Source organism: Palaemon carinicauda, chromosome 41, assembly GCF_036898095.1.
Source record: "Palaemon carinicauda isolate YSFRI2023 chromosome 41, ASM3689809v2, whole genome shotgun sequence".
Lineage (NCBI taxonomy): Eukaryota > Metazoa > Arthropoda > Malacostraca > Decapoda > Palaemonidae > Palaemon > Palaemon carinicauda.
The window spans coordinates 42,833,921-42,858,521 of NC_090765.1; the positions used below are offsets into that span (position 1 = coordinate 42,833,921).

A 24,601-nucleotide genomic window follows, 5' to 3' on the forward strand; every position below is an offset into this window, starting at 1 on the left:
CTTTTTTTTTTATTTTTGTTTGTTTTCCTGTTTGCATCTCGGGGAAGATGCGACACAACCCACGATGCCTCCAGGTGGTGCTTAGAGGGAGGCTGGTGATGTGGGGTTAGGGGGGAAAGAGGATAGGAGTAGAAGAGAGGGTAAGTAGGCGAGCGGGTAATGGGAGATACATAAAAACACTTGATGGCTGTAATGGATATGAGGAGGCATATCAAGCAAATAGACCTTACTTCTTCGGGCATATATGCATATATGTATATATATTTAGATACATTTTGGAATCCCTTGTACAGTATATTACCGCAGCATTTGCGTGCATACAGTATATATAGATACATTGTATACACAGTACACATAATATACGTATATTTTCAATGAGTATATTAACATCCGGCCAACACACCAAGTCGTAAGGAAATTTGTCGGGCAAGGGTAAGGTCATGAGAGAGAGAGAGAGAGAGAGAGAGAGAGAGAGAGAGAGAGAGAGAGAGAGAGAGAGAGAGAGAGAGAGAGAGAGTGAGTGGGTGTCCAGGTAGAGTATTCCCTGGTATCAAGGCAAAAGGAAACAGGCTAAAGTGATAGATATTAATGTAGAATCTGAGAAATAGAGAATAAGACAGATCAGATACAGATATAGATAGAAAATATAAAACTATGAATTGGAAGAGACGAGTAAGGATTAGTAGGATCAAGGCAAAGGATGGCACCCCGCCGGAAAGCTCTTTGGAGTCCCTGATGAATTTTTTATATAAGAGAGCTATCCTCTGACTCAAGCCTTCGGAGCCTCTAGAAACGCTCACTTTTTACTCTTTATCCCTAATTTGGGTCACGCTGTCCCACGCCTGATCCAGATTTGATTAACTTGATCTCAATGAGGTGTACCCTCATCTGCTCGTTTGGGAAATTTAAGAATATCATATGCTGGAAGATATATATGTTCTATAGGTTAGTTTTCATCTTTGAGCTTTTTTAATCAATTTCGAAAGAATCCAGCAAGGAGTCATCATCTTCTGGAATAGTATCTCAGGAGAACAGTGAAAGGTTTCCTATATTTCAGCAACCAAGGTCCAATTATTTTCGACACAATATGATCAAGTGGACTGGTCTTGGATTAATTTTGAAACTGCAGTTGCTGGCGATGGATATGGATTCATTTTTCCATACCCATTTGATATGAAATGATCGGCACAGTATTAAAATGTACAAACGCAGAGAAAGCCTTACTTCGCGTCCCATCAATAGGATTATTTCATCGTACGAAAAGAGATTGCAAGGAGATTTATTTTAGAATAGTAATTCAGATGATTCTACTCTTGTTGGCTTTGCAATGCGTAAACCTCAGTAAGTTATAATTTGAATGATGAAAAAGACAGTAACCCTCTGTACTGATAGGCCTTAATAAATGAACGGGGTTCTGCCGAATTACCTTGTGCTTTTAAGATACCAAATGGTGCTTTTGCTCCTAGTAGAGTTTGAAAAGTGCTAAAAAAAATCTACTAAGAGCTGTCTTTGATTGGAATTGTTCCGGATTTTCCTGCAATCTCTTCAAGTTTGTCTAGTAAACAGAACGCGATGCAACATCGAGTGATATGAGATGAAATTAACCTATTGGTCATCACGAAGGCGTACATGTTAAGCCAAGATATTTAGTTGTTTACACAATGAAAATCCTGATGAGATCCTAATATTGGTTGCAAATCCTATACAGAGTGTGGGTTTCATGCTGTACAAAAAGGAAATAAGTCAACTCAAAGGACATAAGCATCCCCACTCCATGCTAAAGTTGTCACTTTTGCATACTATCTTTTTTTGTCTTTTTTAAGCTTTTTGTTTTCAATATTGATTCTATTACTAATTAAAAGGCTCAACAGTATCATTAATTATAATAATAATGATAATTGTATTCATGACCCAACAAATCACAGGGTTTGATAAAACATACACTATCATAGGATTATAACCCTTCATGAAGGATTAAACAATGAACATGTAAATTATTATTCCATATGGCACCAGGAATCCACGGCTTATCTATAGAGGTTCAGTCTATACATATGAATTCATGAAAAAAGAGACGAAAAATATAAGGTGGTTTGGTCAGCCATACATATTATGTCTGGGTATCCTGCGGTCAAGGCCCACAGTCATGATACACGTCTGTACACTATCGTGGCATAACAGGACACTGTCAATGTTTATATATGAAGATGAATACACACCGATGTATCCTTTATTAATATAAACATTTACTTCCCGGAAATATAATAACACAGCAGACATATAAAACTAATGAATGAGTTCTTCTTCTACATAAAAACGTCATGAAAGCGTAACTCAACTTCTACGGCAAATGCTACGTTGCAAACGGATTGAGATGAAAGTGTTCCTTTCTCACACAGCATGATACTGAATACAAATATGAACAGAGAAGAGTTTCAGTTCAGTCAAATGGAAAACTAAATCAAAGCTTTGTATCCAAAAACTATTTTTGTTTTCACTACATCATCATTCTCTTCTACTTGTCTTGTGGAATAATGATCAAGATATGGATGAAAATTGTAAGAAACTATGTCTTTTCTGTTTCTCTAAAGTGTACTGAAAGTGGTGGTTTCCAGAGATTTGGGGCGTCCACACTTTTCAGATTTATTTGTTTTTGGGTGTGATTGATGCAAAGAAACATTTGAGTTGTATAAACAGCACACATTCTTCAGTTTGTGACTCTCTCTCTCCAACTCTCTCTTTTACCCTGAATGAAAGAGAATGTAAATTCAATGTCCCCTATTTTAAGGCAGTTATAGATCATAAATCAATTGTAAATTTTTTTGTTTATTTTTTCATTTGTTAAAACACTTAATGATGAAATTTCTTGGACAAACTTTGACTGGACCAGGCAAAGTTTTTCCGCATGAACACTATTATTATTATAAGCCCTAATGAAATGTAGAAACCACAAGGTTTGTTTTTCACTATTTGTCTTCTTAACTTTATTCTTTGGTTTAAGCCAGGATGCATCCTTGACTGCAGTGCTGTCTTGATGCATCAAGGAACGAGAAAAAACTACTCAGTGTAAAAACAGAATCCAATAATGGAAAAAAAAAATAACAGTAACAACATCGACTACTCTCACTATTCAACAAAATAGCTTTTGCCGAGTCCATAGAAAGTAAACCTTCTCAGGCAATCAACCCCAAAGATTAGACACTTATAGTCCATTTATTTTAGCGATGCATATTTGCACCGACTCGCAGCGGTGCCCTTTTAGCTCGGAAAAGTTTCCGGATCGCTGATTGGTTGGACCAATCAGCGATCAGGAAACTTTTCCGAGCTAAAAGGGCACCGCCGCGAGTCGGTGCAAATATGCATCGCTAAAAGAAATGGACTATAGATATCCTTTGTCCATTAATATACAAAGAGCTCTTTCATTTGTCTAAGAGAGCTCTTTACTTTTGGACAGGTGAACTTTGTGACTACACTGGTGTTGTTTGTCTCAGTAGGGCCCTTTCTCAGATCCCAGAAAGGCGATAAGAAGATATCGTCGGGACACCATAGACGACGCGGGTGAGATACAAGACAATACCTAAAGTATGATAGTGATCTACTTGAGACCAGAGAGATTCTAGGCCTCAGAAAGACCGAAGTTAGTTTGACCTCTAGAAAGGCTAAAGTTTATGTTTTTTTAGAATCGTCAGAGCTGATAGTGAAGAGCTGTGTAGGAATTTGATTTTCTTCTTAGATTGGTTTTTTTTTTGCTTTTTTATTATAAAATCCTTGAGATGATTTTATGGTGCTATCATAGTACATTAGATGTTAAACAGCTTGAGACAGGTCAGAGGTTTTTTTAGATAGTTTTTCCATGCGATCACATTCATGGACTTTGCAAGATGGCCTTAGATTTTCCCCACTTGTAGTAGATGTATCCTAATTTCAGGTTACAAATGACTGACGACTAAAAAATCTAAGATGGCTTAATGGCGCATAGCTTATAATTACATTAGTGATATAACAGCATAAATCACTTTTTAACTAGTATAAGTAAAGTACCAGCAGCTACTGTAGTATCAAACTTCTCTAGAGAATTTCCTTTGGTATCCAGAAGAAGAATTATGAGTAATGAAGGTCTTACATAGCAGGTTCTATGTACATCCCATCATGATATGAATAACACAGCTGATTCAGCATAATATCATTGATACAGTATATGAATTCTCTCCCTACTGAATACTAACATCTAAAACTGCTCATATCTTGATTATTAATTTTCTGTACAATACATGTGGTTAATAATGAAAGTACTCAAAGATAGCTTGAAGTCTTGGGCGGGGTCTCTTTTTTCCTTGTGGCCATCTTACAGTGATTCAGAGCGTCCCACTTGGCTGCACCTGGGAAGAATCATAAAAAGATGTCTTAAAGTTTTTTCATGTTAATTTTATGTTCTATCTATGAAAAATTTGGCAAATGATTTCCCCTAACATTTGTATATATGTAATGTTAATTCCTTTATTTCAGTCATATAATGTATATTTTTAAGTATTAGTTACATACGTTTTTTATTTGTAGTTTCCTATTCAAAATATGATAAAAGAAAACACTAATAGTGTACTCAGTCTAGGAATGCATATAGATAAATTTAGTAGATACAATTGGTTGTAGTTAGAAGTATAATAATCTTAAGTTTTAATTGATTATATTCATGATTGATAGATGCAGTTATTTATTGAGGGTTTTGTTCATGCATATAAAAAATTATTCACAATTGTAAGTATATTTTTGCCACAGCAAATTATGATAAAAGAATAATGTAGATTTTTTTTCGTTAATAAAGGCAAGATTTAGTAGGTAAAGAAAAGCATGTTTTTGCAAAATCACTGAGAGCTCGGTATGGGGGAACAACAGGCTGCGCACCTTGCATCATTTTGCAGATGTAATGTAAAACTACGCTTTGAGAACATTGTTTCTACCCTACTCTTATAACTCAGGTGTTTTAAGTGAGGTAAAGTAAAAACATTTCATGAAATTGTGAATGAAAAATACAGATGAAGGACCAGGTATATCTCATTTGAAAAGTTATTTCATTTTTATATTTGAACATCTATGGAAAGATGACCCAAAGAAGCATTGTCAACTATTGTAGCCTATATGAGTAAGTAACGTATAAGAAAATACAGAAGCAATTACCTTTTATTTGATAGTTTATTTCTGATTAAGAATTGCATCAGCTTCCTCTGGATCCTTGAGTGTGTGCCACTGGGCAATGGGACGACGAGGGGAAGCCAACATGTCTGACCAGTGACGCAATTCAGTTCCAGATGCGTTCATTCCTAACACACATCGCCCGATGGGTTCAGATGTACCGATACGATCGTAGTCCACAACGGTCACTTGTAAATTCACTTTCTGCTTGAAACGTTGAGGCGTGGAGGAAATGAATTTAGAATTAAAACCGAATTAATAAGGACTCTCAACTAATGACTAATTTGAAATAGCATTTGTGTAAATAATCAATAGTAGTAATTGCTAGTTATCTTGTTTAATTATCCATAAAATTAGTAGATTTCATCATATCAGAGAATCTTTGAGTTGTTCTGAAAGTTCTTGTTTAAAAAACAACTTGAATTTTCAGAGAAAATCAAATAGTAATTTGGATTTGATTAAACTTAGGTGCCGTCACATTTTACAATTTAAGGAGTATTTTTGAAAATATACTTTTCATCAATAAAGAGATATTTGATCAAATTATATTCTTCATTTATATAAATTTTGTATTAAATTAGATCCTAATATAGTTTACAACATACAATGAGGATAAATAGAAGACATTGTAGTGATTTAAGTTTGTCAGGTCAATAATTTTGATGGTCTTGAGCAAGATAACCTTTCACAGAATAGGAAATACGGTTCTAGGGATAAATGTTGATAAATTTGATAGGCGTGCTTAGTATAAAAATATAATAGATACTACCTGTGATTAGGTTAGACAGAATTAAAGTTTAAGTAAAGGTAAAATCAATTCATTAAGTGCACATTACAGTAACAATTGAACTTGTATACTAGTAGGTGGAATGAGTATCGAAAAATTAAAAGTTAATATTTTATCAATGCAGTAAGGGTTAAAGATGTTATAATAAGTGTATAATAGTTTACGAAGAGTGATATCTAGTGAAATTCTACTTGAAGCTTATCATGCAACATATATTAAAAAATCTGCATGCATTAACATTTGATGATAAAGGCCAAGATAATCGAAAAGGAAATATCAACGATACTGGTATTAAAACAACTTTTTATATAGCAAGAAGTAGAAGGTGTGTTGTAGACGACATCAAAATATATCTGTGGGAGGTCCCAACAGATATAACTCAGAAATTTTAGATTATACCTGGATTTGTTCGAATGGGATTTCGAAGGAGAAGGACTCGTTATAGTAAGGGTTGAGAGTGCATTTCTTGATACTGGTCTTCTTTTTCTTCAGTCGTTTTCCGTTCTGGATTAAGCAAATCTTGACATACGGATCTGCAAGAAAGGAGAAATGATACTGGTTGGATCGAGAATGGGTAAATATATACAGAACTGTAAATCAGTCTCCTATCAAATTAACTGAAGAATCGCGTGAAATGTTACTACAGAATGTAGTCTCTTATCAAATTACCAGAGGATTCTTGTGAAATTTTACTACAAAGTGTAGTCTCCTATCAAATTAGCTGAAGAATCGTGCGAAATGTTACTATAGTGTCCTATCAAATTAACAGATGAGTCGTGTGAAATGTTTCCATAAAGTGTAGTCTCCTATCAAATTAGCAGAAGAATCGTGCGAAATTTTACTGTAGTCTCCTATCAAATTAACAGAAGAATCGTGTGAAATGTTTCCATAAAGTATAGTCTCTTATCAAATTAGCAAAAGAATCGTGCGAAATGTTACTGTCGTGTCCTATCAAATTAACAGAGTCGTGTGAAATGTTTCCATAAAGTATAGTCTCCTATCAAATTAGCAAAAGAATCGTGCGAAATGTTACTGTAGTCTCCTATCAAATTAACAGAAGAGTCTTGTGAAATGTTTCCATAAAGTATAGTCTTCTATCAAATTAGCAGAAGAATCGTGTGAAATGTTGTTACCATAAATTATAGCCCCCTATTAAATTAGCAGACAAGTCGTGTGAAATGTTACTACAAAGTTTAGCCTATCAAATTAACAGAAGAATCGTGTGAAATGTTACCATAAAGTATAGTCTCCTATCAAATTAGCAGAAGAATTGTGTGATATGTTACCTTCAAGTATAGTCTCCTTTCAAATTAGCAGACAACTCGTGTGAAATGTTATTATAAAGTATAGTCTATCAAATTAGCAGAAGAATCGTGTGAAATGTTTCCATAAAGTATAGTCTTCTATCAAATTAGCAGAAGAATCGTGTGAAATATTACCAGACAGTAGTCTCCCATCAAATTAGCAGAAGAATCGTGTGAAATATTACCAGACAGTAGTCTCCCATCAAATTAGCAGAAGAATCGTGTGAAATGTTTCCATAAAGTATAGTCTTCTATCAAATTAGTAGAAGAATCGTGTGAAATATTACCAGACAGTAGTCTCCCATCAAATTAGCAGAAGAATCGTGTGAAATATTACCAGACAGTAGTCTCCCATCAAATTAGCAGAAAAATCGTGTGAAATATTACCAGACAGTAGTCTCCCATCAAATTAGCAGAAGAATCGTGTGAAATGTTTCCATAAAGTATAGTCTCCCATCAAATTAGCAGAAGAATCGTGTGAAATGTTACTATAGTCTCCCATCAAATTAGCAGAAGAATCGTGTGAAATGTTACTATAGTCTCCTATCAAATTAACAGAAGCTTCGTGTGAGGTGTTACCACGTAGAACCATATTAATTCAGAGCAAGTATAATCTGCTTCATGTTTGGTTCGATATTTAGTTAATGAATGTTTAATGTAAATACGAAAATAAGATATTTATTATTTTTTCTCATTAGTGAACATCAGGAAGGAAATGTTCACGAGTGACAAACTAATGATATTATTTATTGCATGAGTGATTTGAAGAGCTCATATATACACCTATAGTAAAATTGTATTAGTTCAATACTTAACCCTCGATGTTCTGAAGTTTGAATCACAGATTTTGACAGTGTATAGCATCAATGACTAAAGATGTTATGTTTTTGAATTTCATGGACTCAATAAAATCTATGATGAAAAGATGTTTTCACGGACTTACTTCTGTAATAGCTAGAGAGGCATTATCATTATGAAACTATACCAATCGGTCAGATAGATTTGTTTTAGTAACCACTTGACAACTTGTCCTGGAGTCATCGTTATTACAAAGGCCAGGCAATCATTTCACTAGGCACCATTTAATTGCAGTCTTCTAATGTTGTGCCCAATCAACATCATTTAATTATCACTTTACTATTCTTCATTGTTTATCTTTTCTGTTCTGAATTTGGCATAGCTTAAGTAGTTGATATCATAAACTGGCTTCAGGGATACGTTTTTTCTTTAGTCAGTTGCGGCATATATGAATTGATACAGAAATGTTAACCATTATTGGAGAATTAATTGTAAGATTAACATGCTTTGCAGTGGTCTAGATTTTGTGGGATAATGAACTTTTTAAAGCGAAATATTTAAGTAAAATGATATGTAATACTTCGGAAAGCTAGTTAGTTCATAAGTAAAATTGGAGTAATTTTGATGATAATAGTTCACAAAAAAAAAGGGGGGGGGGGGCTGGTGGCTCGAATCACTTGTTACCAGTCACAAGATCTACCATTGGTTAAAAGCAATAATAAAAATCTCTACTTTTTTCAAATGAACAGACAAATAAGTTAAAAGAATTGTAGATATAACAATGATGTCAACGATAGCAATAGTAATGATAATAATATGATAGTAAAACTTAAGCTTCCTCGTGCGTTTTGAAGTTTTTATAGTTTACATATGAAAGATTTATTTCAGTGCTGTTACAATTCTTGAAATATTTTGATTGTTCATTACTTCTCTTGTAGTTTATTTTCTTATTACCTTTCGTCACTGGGCTATTTTTCCTCGTTGAAACCCTTCGGCTTTCTTGGAGCTTAGCTAGTCATAATAGTAATAATGATAACAGAACATTACCTGACAAGCCACCGACGTCCATCTTCTTGAGATTCTTAGCCTCGAGGATAACCACAGTCAGTTTGCCAGCCGTAGGGACGTAACGCAGTGAGAAACAGATGTCGCCCAACTTGTTTTCCTGTTCGCGCGTACATACACAAAAAGATCATTAGAACAGTCAGAAATGGCGATATTTTGATTTAGGCTGATTTTTTTTTTTTTTCTAACTGACTAGTGATTGACTCAAGCAGTGTGCAAACTTTAGTTTTATTTCTATTTTCAATATTGGGTCTTACAAACAAAAGGAAATCATCTGTATTTAGTGGCTATTATACATTATTTCTTTCAGATTTGGTATTATGATGTTCAAAGTTTACTTGGACTGTAACAGTATTTAACTCCAATGATGAAATGTTATTCATGTAAATTATGTGTGTTATAGTCTTTTTATTTGATCGTCATGCTGAGTGTATAATCTCTGGCAAATTGTCTCTGGGGTAGGATTGATTATAGCAGATTTGTTTATGAAAACTAAAAATAAAACCATGAAGCAAGAAATGGAATTCAGAGCCCTCTGCTTCATGAAAGGGTGGCTGAAATAAAATGACAGTAGATATTAATTAATCAGATCTGAAATATAAGTAAAGATTTTCTTTTTAAAAGTTAAAAGTGAAAGGGGATGAGTATTTCAAGATGCCATAACAGGCTGTATAGTTCTTCTTTCAGCTCGGAACATGACCAAAGTGGGAAAAAAGGGATCGTTGAAGATATTTGATTGTTTATTTGGTTCGGTATTAACCAGTGAGAGAATAGGGCAAAAAAGTATTTGTGATGAAATCCAATATAATCATTAGACCTTGTATGTGTAGTCAGTATTGATTTGTTCTTGTTGGATAGATGAAAAGAACGACAGTGAGCACAGAAAGACGAGAAATATAAGCAGGCATGTCACAAATCTGATATATGATACAACAGCTTTCTGCAGTTATTCTGCTTTCTTCAAGATGAACAACTTAATATAGAAACAGCTTTTACATAACAAACACAACATATAGGAGTATGCAGAATTACTGTAGAAATGTCACAATAATGTCGAATATTTTGTACCTATGTGATTTAGTGTCATTTAAAGTTTTGGCCAATCCAAACACTTGTTAAATATGTCGTATAATCACAAAATTCAGTCAGGTTTGTTCGAGGAATGAAAATCAGACAGGGATGATGAATGACCTCAGATATTTATAAGGTACCTGGACTCCAAAGTTAAAGTTCAAGGTCCATTCAAGACGTCCAAGGATTTATCCAGTCACGGTCTTCTGTGATTAAAATCGAGTCAGTTTGTCTAGAGTCTGCTGAAATGAGTTAGTACATTCATAGACCGTAGTTTGTCCAACGAGGAAGAATCTAGTCATGGCGACGGAAAATTCCAAGTTATTGTTTTGTGTCCTTAACGCAAAGACTGAATTTAGGGATTTCTGAAATTCTAGGGTCTTTCCAGACAGCCACAGGACACCGGCATCAATTGATCAATAAAAGATTATTCAGTCATTGTACTGAAGTATAAAGAAATCTAGTCTTTTTTTTATATTACAATAGATAAGGTCGGTTTTTGATCTGATATAAGCTGTCATGAGCTTATAACCATTATCATGCATCATGTGAACCAATTGGAAGTAGAAGGTACCTTACACAAGTACTTGATAAATCTTAAAGCAAATTCTGAGATATGGCAACAGTTTAGTGAATCATTATCTCTGAATCCATTTCCAGAGGGTGGTAATATTGATGAACTCGTCGGAATGTACAAGAAGAAACGGACAGGAAGACGAAGAGACAAAGAAAAGTAGCAACGGAAGGCATCAGTCTGCTGAATGATTGAAAACAAAATGAAGTGTGTCACGTGATTGGCCAGTTCTTGCCAGTCATGAGGGCCAGGAATTCCTTACAAGTTGATGAAACTGTATTACTGAATCCATTATGTCTTGTAGTGGTTTATAGGACGCCCCATTTCTCTCTCCTGGTAGTATGGGTGACTGAGATTACTGGATGTAGTCTTAAAGCTACCACGCTGTATACGTACCATACATGTAACCAGGGATGAACAGGAGTGTTTTGGGGTTTGGTAGGCAGGGCAAGGGGACATATCATAATATTATTTGAGTTACAGTAAAGGGCAAAACTTAGAATTATTTTCTTTTACAGCCAACTTCCTAAATGTAATAATACATAGATTAGTTTTTCACCAAAATTCCACTGCGTAGGCATAATTATGTTGTGCATTCAAAAGTAGAACAAAAACTAAAGAAACTCAAACTTTCAATGTTAAATGATAAGCTCTATGATTATTTCCTGTCATCCATTGATATGATTGTTAAATAATAATTCTAAGAATTTCATATTATAAGGCAAGCATTTATTTTGTAGGTACATGGTATAAAATGCCGCACGGTCTCCTGTTCACGTTGTGAGATTGTCATCATGAGCTACAGCAAGTCACCTTTGTTTTTCGTAACTTCTTTTTATTTCCTCTTTTTGTTAAACTTACCCTTTCTATTGATCTAGATCTGTTTGTAGAACAATGTCAAACATTACACAGTGTGCTCGTGCAATGGTACATTACTCTTAAACCCATATCAGCCCCAACACCGGAGTAACACTGGGAATAAAGTTCTTTCTTAGTGGATAAGAAAAGATTTTAAGGCCCTTTTTAAAACTTATTTACGATATAGTACAGCTGGTAGACCGAAGTAATTTAACCAATTTAATTTTTGCCTTGTTGAGAACAACTTGAAAAGGTTTGATAACCAACAAAAACTTGCTTAGTTGAAAGAATATTGAAATGGGCACAGTGATATTTGAAAAAAAAAAAAAGAAATTTATCCCCATGACAAATACAACAAAAACAATAAATGAAGTTCTTTGTGCGGACAGTGGCAATACTTACGGAGAGAGGATGACGTCAGAGAAGAAGGCACACATGCGCATCAAGTTTTCAGAGAGGGGATCGAGCATTGACAGACGGACAAGCATGGCAGAGAAGAAACGATGTGAAAAAAGTGGAAATATATATATCGCATCAGATCCAGGTTTTTTCTTTACCTCAAATCCTTAAGAAATGGGGTCACAATCTTTGTTATAAAGAAGCTCCTTTTTGGGGTAAAAAATAAGCATTGTAAATCCATAGCAAAAATGGTATAAAACTTTCAATAAAAAGGAAAGAATTGGAAACTTGCAATCATAACTCAAATGTCAAAAGACTTAAATAAAAAAAGAAGAACAAATTGGTAGAAACAAACGTGGTTATAAAATCATGTGACGTGAGATTGATGAAAAGCCTTCAAAGGAATCGTGGTGTATAGAAAATAAAGCTAAAAATGCGATAAGTGAATAATGAATGAAAACGTGATTTTGTTGGTCATGTATTCTGTTTTCATAGTTTTTACAAAAGTGCTGATATTGTCAGTCGGTGATTTATAAGATTCTTATTTTTTGAGTCATGCCTTCGTCATTACTTTTGATTTAGATATAGAAGTTGAAGCGAGGGAATTATTTTCGAATGATTTTTAGTCTTTAGTTTTATTACATGAAACCGTTTCTTCCTTTTAGATGCAAACGTACACAGTCCATACACACACACACACACACACACACACACACATATATATATATATATATATATATATATATATATATATATATATATATATATATATATATATATGTGTGTGTGTGTGTGTGTGTGTGTTTATGTATGTATGTATGTATGTATGTATGTAAGACTGGATAAAAAATATCGACAATTTTCATGAAAACTTACTTTTTGTGAAGCTTAGATTTAATATTGCCGCTGGTATTTAATGTGGTGTATATGATTTCGATTTTGTTTTTTTATTTTTAAATTTCAATCGATTATAAGTATTTAGTTATGAGTAAACCAGAATTGTGTGTCTATCCATGCATGATAATTATGTGGCTTTCGAAGGATGTTTTTTCAAATGGTAGTGAAATAGTTATTGAATGAATTAGCATCTTTGCCAGTTTAGTTTTCAAATACAATATTAATCTATCTGAAAATCGATTAGTTATGTTAGATGTTTTGAATCACTCTCGAATGAGGCTTATGGAGTGAGAAATGAATCTGATTATTATTTTAGAATATTTCCTGGTTAGATATCCCCTAAGTTAGGATCTACCAAATTGTTTAACAACTTTTTAATACAATGACAATATCAGCAGTAGTATGGCGAGTACACTATTAATGTTTTCTTTTATCATATTTTGAACAGGAAACTACAAATAAAACGTATGTAACTAATACTTAAAAATATACATTATATGACTGAAATAAAGGAATTAACATTACATATATACAAACTCCAGGTTCTCCAATCAAACTGAAATTCAAGAACAAAAAGAAGAAACAATTAGAACATAATGAAATGAAGAATTCAAAAGAATTAAATTTTCATTCAACAAGCATCTAACCGAATCAAGGCAGGAGGTATGAGAATAAATTAAAAAGTAGATTCAAAATGATAAATTGGAAATTAATAGAATAACGTTCCAAGTGACAACTGGCTTTTGCAATGAAAACTAATTTGTATCAGAATAAACCAGTATCACGAACCTTCAATTGCTGTTTCTAGAAAGAAAAAAAATCGCTATACCAAAATACTTGCCCTCCCTCTAGCAAGACCTTTGTCTTTATTAATATTTTGAGAACATTTTATTATTTACTTTCCATTGAGAATGAAGTCATTTCTTTAATTTATTTTCTTTGGTTTTGCCTGAGGGAAAGTAAGTTGAAAATGTGACTAAATTCTACAGGAATAGAGATGCTTATATCTTCTTTTTTTCTTAAGGTAGAATTTAGTTACTGTTGTGCTACCTGTGTCAGGTCATTGAAAGAAAGGACTAACAAGTTTTTTTGGCAGTAAATATTTACTTGTTGATATTCCATTTTAGAAACTAAATTTGGGTACTTGAAGTCCGCCATTTCACCTGACGCAAATAGATGACTTTTTTCTTTTCAATTTTCTTTATTATAAATGGTATAGATGTAGAGTCTCCATATTATGATCATAAATGAGCATATAAGTGACTGAGTCTATTTTATTCTAATTTATCATTAGAATTTCCAAATAGCCTCATTGATCACAAGGTAGATACTCCGGGTAGCAAAGATAAAAAGAGAAAATCATTCTTCAATTAACGATCAAAAAAAGGAAATTGAACAAAAAAAAGTATAAAGTCTCGGATTGAGGTGACGAGCACCGAGATTTTTCAGTATTTTTTTTAAGAAAAGTAATAATTATAGAAAAAGGGGAACGGGCCAAATTTCCAAGCAGGGTGTTAATAATCAATAAAGTAATTAATATGAAAAGAGTAGCTAAAAGAGAGAGAGAAAGAGAGTGAGTGAGAAAGAGAGGCTATTTTGTAATAAATTCACCAACAGACAAACCGAATTATTTGAATATATTTTCATTTTCGTTTTATGGGAGACCATTGATAGCCATCATTATCATCATCATCATAATTCTTTGAACTATTTTTTCTAAGCCTAATGCGTTATTCACATATATACATATATACACATTTGTTATATGCATATACTAGTAACAGGCTCTTTAAATGCATGTTAATTATAAAGTTAATCATATGAAATCGATTTGTGTGACAGTTAATTTCAGGTGCTAAGACGCAGTTGTTAAACATTATGAATTAGCTTGTTGGTATTGTAAATATTATCATTACTTTAGTTTTGCAACAATGAATTTAACAGAATTTTCCTTTCCATAAGCACTGCAAGAGCCGAATTGAAAAACAGAGTTTTTATAAGTTGATTTAGATATGATTATCCCGCTCGCTCCCTTAAAACCGATAATTGAAGATCTTTTTTGGTACGATGTCACATGCAGAGGCTGTAATTATGCTCTAATATTCTTCTATCCTTTACTAATTTCTTTCGTTCTTAAGAGATAATATATATATAAAGAGAGCAAAGGGGAATGTATATATATATGTAAATATATAAAGTCATTCGAAGGTATGAACTTCGTTAATTTTACTCTCAAATACATGCAGAGAAAGAAAATAACCCTGTGGCTGTCAGAGGCTAGGTCCATGTATTATCCATCGGTGATTAGGAACCAATACTTGGAAAAAAATAAGAGATCATCTTATATTGGGATTATTGGTCAAGGACTCTTGAGACGACACAATTGGTAGATATACCTCGTTGTCTTTTGTTTGGCAAGGGAGGCGTTTCTATAATGGATGAATTCTAAAGTGTCTTTCTCGGGCATTACTTATTAGCCCCGTGAGACTTTCATCTCTCATGGCTATCTTGACTGGAATTCTAGTACTGTTAAGGTTTTCATTTGATATTTTGCATATTGACAGATGATGAGAGTCTCACAGGACTGTGCTAGAGAAAGACCCAGCATGCAGTAAATACTCCCTCCATTAACGTGTTCCTAAGAATTTTCTTGGTTATAAATATGTCATAACGATCATTATAATGAAATATTTCAAGTAATTAATGGCTTAGAAAGTCACATGGTACTAGTCCTTAGTAATATTGGCAATTGTAGGTGGCGATCATGTATGTAGATATTCAGTAATTACAACAAAGGCCTGGGCAGATTAAATTGCTTCAGCATCGTAGAGCAAAATGAGAATAAAAATAAAAGATTTGAAACCAATTACTGAAGGGAAAAAGAAGCCAAGTGTTAGGTGATGCCATTTCATGGTTGGGGTAATAAAGAACTCGGGCCGGGAACCTCATGTTGTAGAGAGGAGTAAGTGAAAGTGCATTAGCTTTTGTTCTTCGAAGTTTGTAAGAAAGTTGGAAGTTTTAGTGATGTGCAACTAGATTTAATCTCACTTTCAACCTATTCTTTTCTTCCCAAGGCTTCCGGCCACTGAGTCAGTGAGAGACAATTTTACATGAAAAAGAATTATAAATAGATCCGTTCAGTTCACTCTTCAATTTTTCCTAGATATACTTAAAGCCTATCAATTTTCAGTCACTACTCTGTCAAGAGCAAAAATCCTAGGTTAAAAAACTGATATTTAATGATCTGGCAAACCTTTACTTTTTTGGACCTAACATAATTTTGTCTAATATTAGTTTTTCAATCTGGCCACATATGATACTTATAATTTTTCTCTCTTAATAGGTTGGGTGTATGAAACCCACAAAAAGAATTTTGTTTTCAGGAGCCCTTGCCCAGAAGTTTGAAATATGTTGCATTTTAAATCTTGATGTGCCAGATGATAAGAACACGTAGTATTTTAGGAAATATATTAGAAAAAGGTTAATATTTCTTCATTCTGGATCAGGAAATATTATTAAACACAGCTGGAGTCCACCCTATTTTGACATTGCCATAGGTAATGAAGGCAATTATTTTTGGAACGTGGTTTCTATATGGTTTTATCAATCACTTTTGCAGTCCTATTCTGCTTCATCTTCTCTACTAACCGGAAAACCACAAAACCTTGTTGTATTTTGATTTCAGAGCAGTGATAATACTGAGATAATAGGAAAGGACTTGAAAGGGATAAGTGTGGGATGGGCTTTTCATGATTGGAAAGGAATTAGGAATGGAGGGAGTGAGGGAAATGGGAGAGAGGACGCGCACGTCAAAGCTGAGCTGTCCGTTAGGCCACAAAAGAGGATAGTACATGGACGACTCATGCAAATAACATGCAACCACATCAGCAAACCACAAGAAGCTATACGTAAGCAGGCATCGGCAAGCAAGTCGCATTACAAATAGTAGCAAAAAAATCATACGTGCCCCAAGCTTAAAGAGTGGCTATAGTGAGAACAAAGTGAAAATTGTCTGGTTTGGCTGGGTCAGAGCAATGATCTTGATGGGTGTGCTAATAAGTCTATTTTTATCCTTTTCATGAATAATAGTGTACTTTTAAAAGCGAATTTCTGGACTTTCACACTCCTAATCATCATCTAGCGTTAGATAAAATTGATCCCAAGTACCAGTTGCTCTGAGACACATCCTTATGTAGATAATTATCACCTTAGATTCATGCAGAGCAGGAAAAGAGGAAGAAGAATCAAGGACACCTACCTACGGGCCATGAGCCACCCTACCATTCATCACACTCCAGGTACGCCACTTAGATAACAGTCATCAGGAGAGACAAAGCTTGCCAAAACGTCTTCTTTACTTATGAGGCATATATAGATATATGTATATATTTATATGTCATTCTAGTTGCAGCTATATATGAACGTAAATCAATGGTGATATGCAAGGTCAGTAAAGGTTGTACATTATTGTGTGACATACAAAATGATTTCTCATTGCATATAATGATATGAGTTTTTTTTTTCTTTTTTGTAAGAGGTGTTCCCTCGTAAGGTGATGATCTGTTATGGTGATGATTGGTAGTTTATGCAACCTATCCTGACCTGAGCTTGAGAGATTGCGGGTCAGGGGTCATTGGTCACGTGGGTGAGGTGGCCGTTGCCCTACACGATTAGGTAGTACAGCAGGAGTCGTCCCAGCCCTCGGAAACCACTCTCACTAACTTCTTGCTAAGGGTTCCTTGTAACCAGGGTGTTAGTGAACCAAAAAACCTCTCCTTTCAAACCATCAATCCACCAACTAACCACAACTACTGCTGCTACTAAACACCTGGTCAAACCAAACCTGTGATTTGTGGTTGGTTGGGACCATTTAGCACCACATCCTATGACACTTGGAAACTACTTGGCTACTAAACTTCAAAGAAGAGCTAAAACAAATTTACAATATTACTTCTCCTGCACTCGACAGGGAGAACCAGATTTCCAGCTCCTACTGTCATTATACATCAATGAATGGTTTACTGAGTAACATAAAAATTTTACACTTTTTTCATGGAAAAGTCATGAGAAGAGCCCTTGGGCTGGGAGTCACCACGCGGACGGGACACAATCTTGTATGATGGAGTCGTAAATATAAGAACACAAAAGATCATCCTTGACATCTCATCTCAATCAAAAGATTCAACTTATAGCTATCTTTGGTTAAGAGGAGACTCTCTAGACAATGTTGCCAGTATTTTGGTGTAAATGTACCAACATGTAAGGGCAGGGTGATCACCCTTTCACTGGAAACATTGCTTTAGGATGCCTTCTGTGTTTTTTCTTTCCGAACTCAGTCATAGACCCACAAAGCTGCAACCTAATATCGCGTTTTTTTATTCCACAAAAAATAACAAAAGAAAATTATAGGCAACGTAGCAGAAGGAGGGTAGACTTAAGTAAACAGTTGGTTATAATACTAACAGTGTCTAATGGTGCTATGTTGCTCCTATGAAAATAGTTTGTTGCAGCATTGCTGGAAAATTATGTGCATTACATCAGCGACTACCGAAAGATACCTTCTGTCTTTTATGCTCCTTTTTGTGAATAAATTTTCCATAGTGACCTCCAAAATTATGTTAATAGTCAAGCAGTTGAGCATTGCAGCAGACAGAAAATATCCATCGTCCACCAAATTACCCCTAAACAATATACCACGAACAAAGTAGTACCCACATCAACAACTGTAACACACAAGAGGGCGTTGATGTACTACTAGTCAGCACCCTTAATACAGGGCAGTGGATGGCAGAGAGAAATATTCACACATAAAAAAATCTTTTGAGCTTGGAAGCGTTTTATATATATATATATATACCTCTAAGTGGAATGATAAGATTATGTTGTTGGGGTTTTAGGAGGTAGTTCATGTGAACTTTGAATCTATGAGATACACAAAGGTCATAGAAGATGGAGGTGGATATATTGAAGGATCTCAAGAAGAAGAAGCAGCAGCTTTGTTTACCTATGACCCTTTGGATGTAAAGTTACATGACCTAAGATGAATCTGTTGCGCAAAGAAAGACTATTTGCAGTGCACTGAGGTGATTGCATGGGTTTTTAACTTCTAGAAAAGAAAACAAGACATGTTTAAAAGCTCTTACATCTGCACTTGAAGAGGTTTTAAGTCAAGTTATTTTACATATAAATGCACCTATGTTTCCTATCCTAAAAATGTACGAAGTGGGACCTTGATAAACTTTCCTGTGTGACGTCTGTGTTTTGTAGCTTTATCTAAATACTCTGCTCAAGCATCTTAACTATGACTGAAATGACTTATCTAAGCAGTAATGCTTACAACTACAGCCACCTATCTGTGGCTTTTTATCATTGCAGAGGTAATACACTGTACAATTCAATTACATTTTGTTTTGATATTTATCTAAAGAATTGCAATTTCTATCATACCAAGAGCCTAATGTTTTCTATAACTGGCTATAACTCTAAATCTTTACTCAGATTGTTTTCTATATCTATGGCTACTTCAAAGTGATCCAAAGTTAGATTTTTATGATAAGTGTGTCAAATACTACTTACACACAAATATACTTTCAATCATGATTGAGCACATTAAACAACCTTATAATTAAGGGGTCAAGATGCTATTAGTGATATCTTTGAGCTGATTCTAAATGTCACTTGAGTAAAAGCAATGTGGAATGAGAAGATGAAAGTGGCCAGTAACTCACATCTTAGAAGCAAGAATGTGTGTTATTTTCTTACACAGTGCAATGCGCTGTTCAAGATACGGCGTTACTAGTGGTTTCTAGTCATTATATTTCATTTGCTGCTATCTATCATTAATTTCATTTTGCTGAAGTGACATTTCTTGAGGGAATCTGAGCTTTCGATAAGTGTTAACTGTGATGATGTTTTAACAAAATGTGGCATATCCTTCAAATATTTGCCATTATAAATCAAAGATGGACATTCAGTTGAGCATATTTTATGCATTGATATGATGGCAGATAAAACAATTACACTCAATTACAAGGTGACTTCCCTATAATAACAGTATATGAATATCAAAGGCTAGCAATCAAGTGAACTTTATTGAAGTTATGGGATGGTGAAAAGGGGAGGTGGGAGGGTTAACCTAGATAGCAGTCGTCCTGTTTGTATTTGGGACCTGCTGCTGAATGAATCAAGAGATAGAAATGAAGGGTGTCTTATTGGTTATTAGAAGATTGCCATCTTAGATTCAGTATGGCTGGATGTAAGTGAAGATGTTACTAAAATCCACGGTGTTTACTGTATATATATATATATATATATATATATATATATATATATATATATATATATACATATACACATATATATAGCTATATATATATATATATATATATATATATATATATATATATATATATATATGTATGTATGTATATATAGATATATATACATGTATATATATACATATATATATATATATATATATATATATATATATATATATATATATACATACACACACACATATATGTATACATATATGTATGTGTATGTATGAATGTATGTATGTATGTACGTTTGTATGTAAGTATGGCAAAATGTGAAATTCAGGTATTGTATGGAATCTCAAGAAACTCTATGCTATTCGTGGTAGTTTTTGGCAACGTGTGAAGTACTTCTTAATGTCCTTTGACGTTTTCTGGACATTTAATAAAATCATTGGGTTATATATAGAATGAATGCATTAACATTGATAAAGTTTAATTAGATTTTTAATTTTTAAAAATATTTTTAAGGTAAAATAAAATTGTCCAGTAAAGCTAGGTCCGTTAGTATAATGATTAGGAAACAAGCTTTTTTCCTGAAAGCAGCATTTCAGTGTTTCACATATTGCCAAAAAGGGAACTGCTGTTCTATATAATACTTGATTTTACTCTTTGCCGGTATCACTATATATGTATATGTATATGCATATATACATATGTATACATATATATATATATATATATATATATATATATATATATATATATATATATATATATATATATATGACATTGTAAATATGCATTGCATATATATATATATATATATATATATATATATATATAAATGTACATAATATATATGTCTACATGTTTGTGTAAGTATGTTCATACATCTATGTATCGTGATTGGCAATTAAATGTGAGAAAGACTTTATGACTCACGGGTAGGACAGAGTAAATGATCATGTGAGATGAATTGGTGATCAACATTTGCAAATATTTTAGTAATCCCTTTGAACAACAAGTTTCCCTTTGTTTTGTATTGTTTTAGTCGAATTTCTTCCAATATAAATAGGTCATGATACAAAGAATAATCCATAGATGAAACAGTTATCTAAACATGTCGGAGGTCGCTTGTATTTGGATGATCATATTTTCAATCCTTGTGGAGTATTAGAAAGTGCTGTCTCTCATTTAACTGCCCTAACCATCCATCAGGTGATAAGTTGATATACAATATAAATACACACACACACACTACCTTAGATTTTATAGGAGAGGAAAAATCCAAAAGGGACAATCACGAAGTTTTGTGGATCAGAAAAAAAAAACTTCTTTGGCTTAAAGTGTGAAAACTAAGGTTAGATTAATGATTCGGAATTTTATAGAATTATAAGCTGATATACCTATAATTTTTCCTTTATTTCAAGGGAAAAGTGAAAGTGGTTATTTTATATTAACAATGTAAATAGTTGCTTTAATGATATTTTTAGATTGATTTCCTGGAAATTTATAAATTGCATATAAAAAATAAAAATAATTAACGGCTTTCCTATTGTCAGTTGTAATTGTATTGACACATATTCTTATATTTCGTAATGTTTGGATCACAGTGTAATCATTTAATCAATCCTAGCTTAGTTTTGTTAAATTACAAATCTTGTTTGTGAATGATACCAGTAATTGTATAAAATGAATATTAAACCAGCTTTTCATTCAGTAATGTGTTATCAGACGGTGGTTGTAGTAAATCAGTTTCTTTCTCTTTCACACATTTACAAACAAAATATTCTTAATTTTGATTAAATTTATTATCTCGGGTATCTTGGAAAGGTTAAAGGAATGGGCAATTGATATAAGAAGGTAATTAAACCTCGCACTTCCTGTAATAAATACTTGGCAGTAGGGAGGAGTAGATGGAGGAAATTGCAGGAGGGTGTAAAAATGTTGATGTGTAGATCTGTAGTTTTGGTTTAAAAAAATGTACCTATAGACAAACACTTGAATACTCAAACTCACACACGTACATACACACACACACATACATATATATATATATATATATATATATATATATATATATATATATATATATATATATTTCATAAACAAATACATGTATATGGATATATATTTATATAAATAAATACATGTATATATATATATATATATATATATATATATATATATATATATATATATATATATATATGTATGTATGTATGTATATATATGTATATTTAGATACATGCATGATCCATACATACTAACCAGGGTGTTTCTGATGTATTGTGTATGTAATTCCGTGCGTGTTTGCATACGTACACGCATGTATATGTTAATACATAATACATACGTGGACATATACAGTGGGAGAAGAATTAAGGAAATGAAATCCAGGAGAATCCATATAGGCTAAGGAAAATTAATTATGTTTGGTGAGGGTTAGGATATTTATCCTTTCAACTTCAATGGAATCAAGGTCCTGATCACTAAGGTTTAGGCGACCTCTAGGTCATTGTTCTCACCTGTCCACCATCACCTTCCACAGAGACGAGGTCACGCCATTCTTCGATAGTCTGGGCGAGATCAACTTGGCACAGGGGTATCTTAACTTCTCCAATCTGGTCATGTTTGGAGAAGCGATCAAAATCATAGATTCCGAAGACGAGTGTCTTTGACATAATGTCGGCATAGGGGACCTGCTAGGAGGAATTAGAAAACAAAGCTAGGTTAGATTTTACAGCAATTTGGTTACACTTGGAAAAAAAATGGCCTATAGGTTAGTTAGTGCAGAAAAGGTTCTTAGAATCTGATGGAGAGCAGTTACTTTTGAGAAAATTATACAGTTGATCCAGTGTCCGTAAGAAGTCATAATGATTTTCAAAGTTGCAGTTGGACGGTTCATTAAGATGATTATTTTCGTAATTATTATTTTTTATTAGAGCTAAAATCTATTTGTTTTGTTTACAGTTGAGGTTTTGATAAATCAAATTACAAAATCTTTATACCTTACATATGAATCGAAGGTTTTGATTATTTATCATTTGCCTAGACTATTAGCAACTAATTATAGATTATCAATGAGTTTTAAAAGACGATATTAAAGTAATGTAAAGGGTTATAAACGATTTGATTGATATTAATTTTGAAAAATTATAGAAATAAATTGCCTTGTTTTGCCCTGTACATTAGAGGAGAATTTTGCGATATCCAAAATTTATCGTGAAGTTTAGTAATATATATCGAGTGATGTTATTCCTGGTGCCAAAAGAATGTCATATATATATATATATATATATATATATATATATATATATATATATATATATATATATATATATATATATATTTACCTGTATTAAAAACTTTTAATGGCACTGATTTTGGAAAGTACAACTATATCCAAAAGGAACAACAGACTCAACTCCTCTCCAAATTTTAAACTAAAATATGGAAAGAATAGGCAATTGCGCAGAATCAAACGTATTCAAGAGATAACAGAAAGGATTTTGAATTATTCAAACATCTTAATGTTCCTGCACCTGCTTTCTGGGTGAAAGTAAAATGTAAGGAAAGTAAATCTCTCCCAGAATTCGACTCTGAAGATGTAAATCTGTTAAATAAAAATAGATTTTCTTTAGATGCGGAAAAGCTCATCCAAGCTGTTTTTTTTTTTTTTTTTTTTTTTTTTTTTTTTTTTTTTTTTTTTTTTTTTTTTAATTATAGAAATGCATAAACATGCAAAGGCAACGGCAGTCAGTAAAACCTTTTAAATAAGGGACTGAATGAGGAAAGATTAAGGAGTTGATAGATTGCAAAGAATTGTAGGAAAATATTTAAGAATAACAGAGCAGGAATTAGTAGAAAGTAATGTAAAATTGCAGAATAGTCATAGTTTGATTTGCATTTACTTTAATTACATTTCTGAATATATTTAATACTTAAAAATGTTAGGCATTCTTGAGAGAATTCAATTTTACGTTTAATGGCTTTGGTTATCTATCAAATAATACTTTCTTTAATTGTAATCCTAATGTACTTCAATACAATATTGTAATGTCAACCATTATACTGTATAATATATAAAAGCACAACATATTTAACCATGGTAGAATTTAGAAACAAGTGATCCTTTAAGATAGATTGGAAGTTAAAGTTTTTGTTATCTTTAAAATGTTTTTAATTGGTATTATATTTGAATTTCAATCACCAAAGTGACTGCTTGAGTGTATGGTAATTGAACTGGTGCCACAGCTATAGAATGTTAGCAACGCTTATTATTAGATAATGTAATTCACGATTTTACAAAATTAATTTATTGTAGTGGAAAATAAAATACGTGTTCGTTCTTTTATCGGATGATATTAAATGTTTTTTAATGTGTTTTATTCTT

General features: G+C 33.1%; 1 protein-coding gene across 1 annotated transcript in view; it reads right to left on the reverse strand.

Annotated features, from left to right (window-relative positions):
• Positions 1-446: 446 nt before the first annotated feature.
• LOC137632548 (synaptotagmin 1-like) overlaps positions 447-24,601 on the reverse strand; it is a 177,674-nt gene continuing 153,519 nt past the window's right edge. Inside the window, 6 exon segments of the mRNA XM_068364520.1 lie at positions 447-4,379; positions 5,176-5,228; positions 5,230-5,394; positions 6,377-6,510; positions 9,127-9,244; positions 22,734-22,910. Coding sequence (XP_068220621.1) covers positions 4,346-4,379; positions 5,176-5,228; positions 5,230-5,394; positions 6,377-6,510; positions 9,127-9,244; positions 22,734-22,910 — 681 coding nt within the window. The 3' untranslated portion in view covers positions 447-4,345.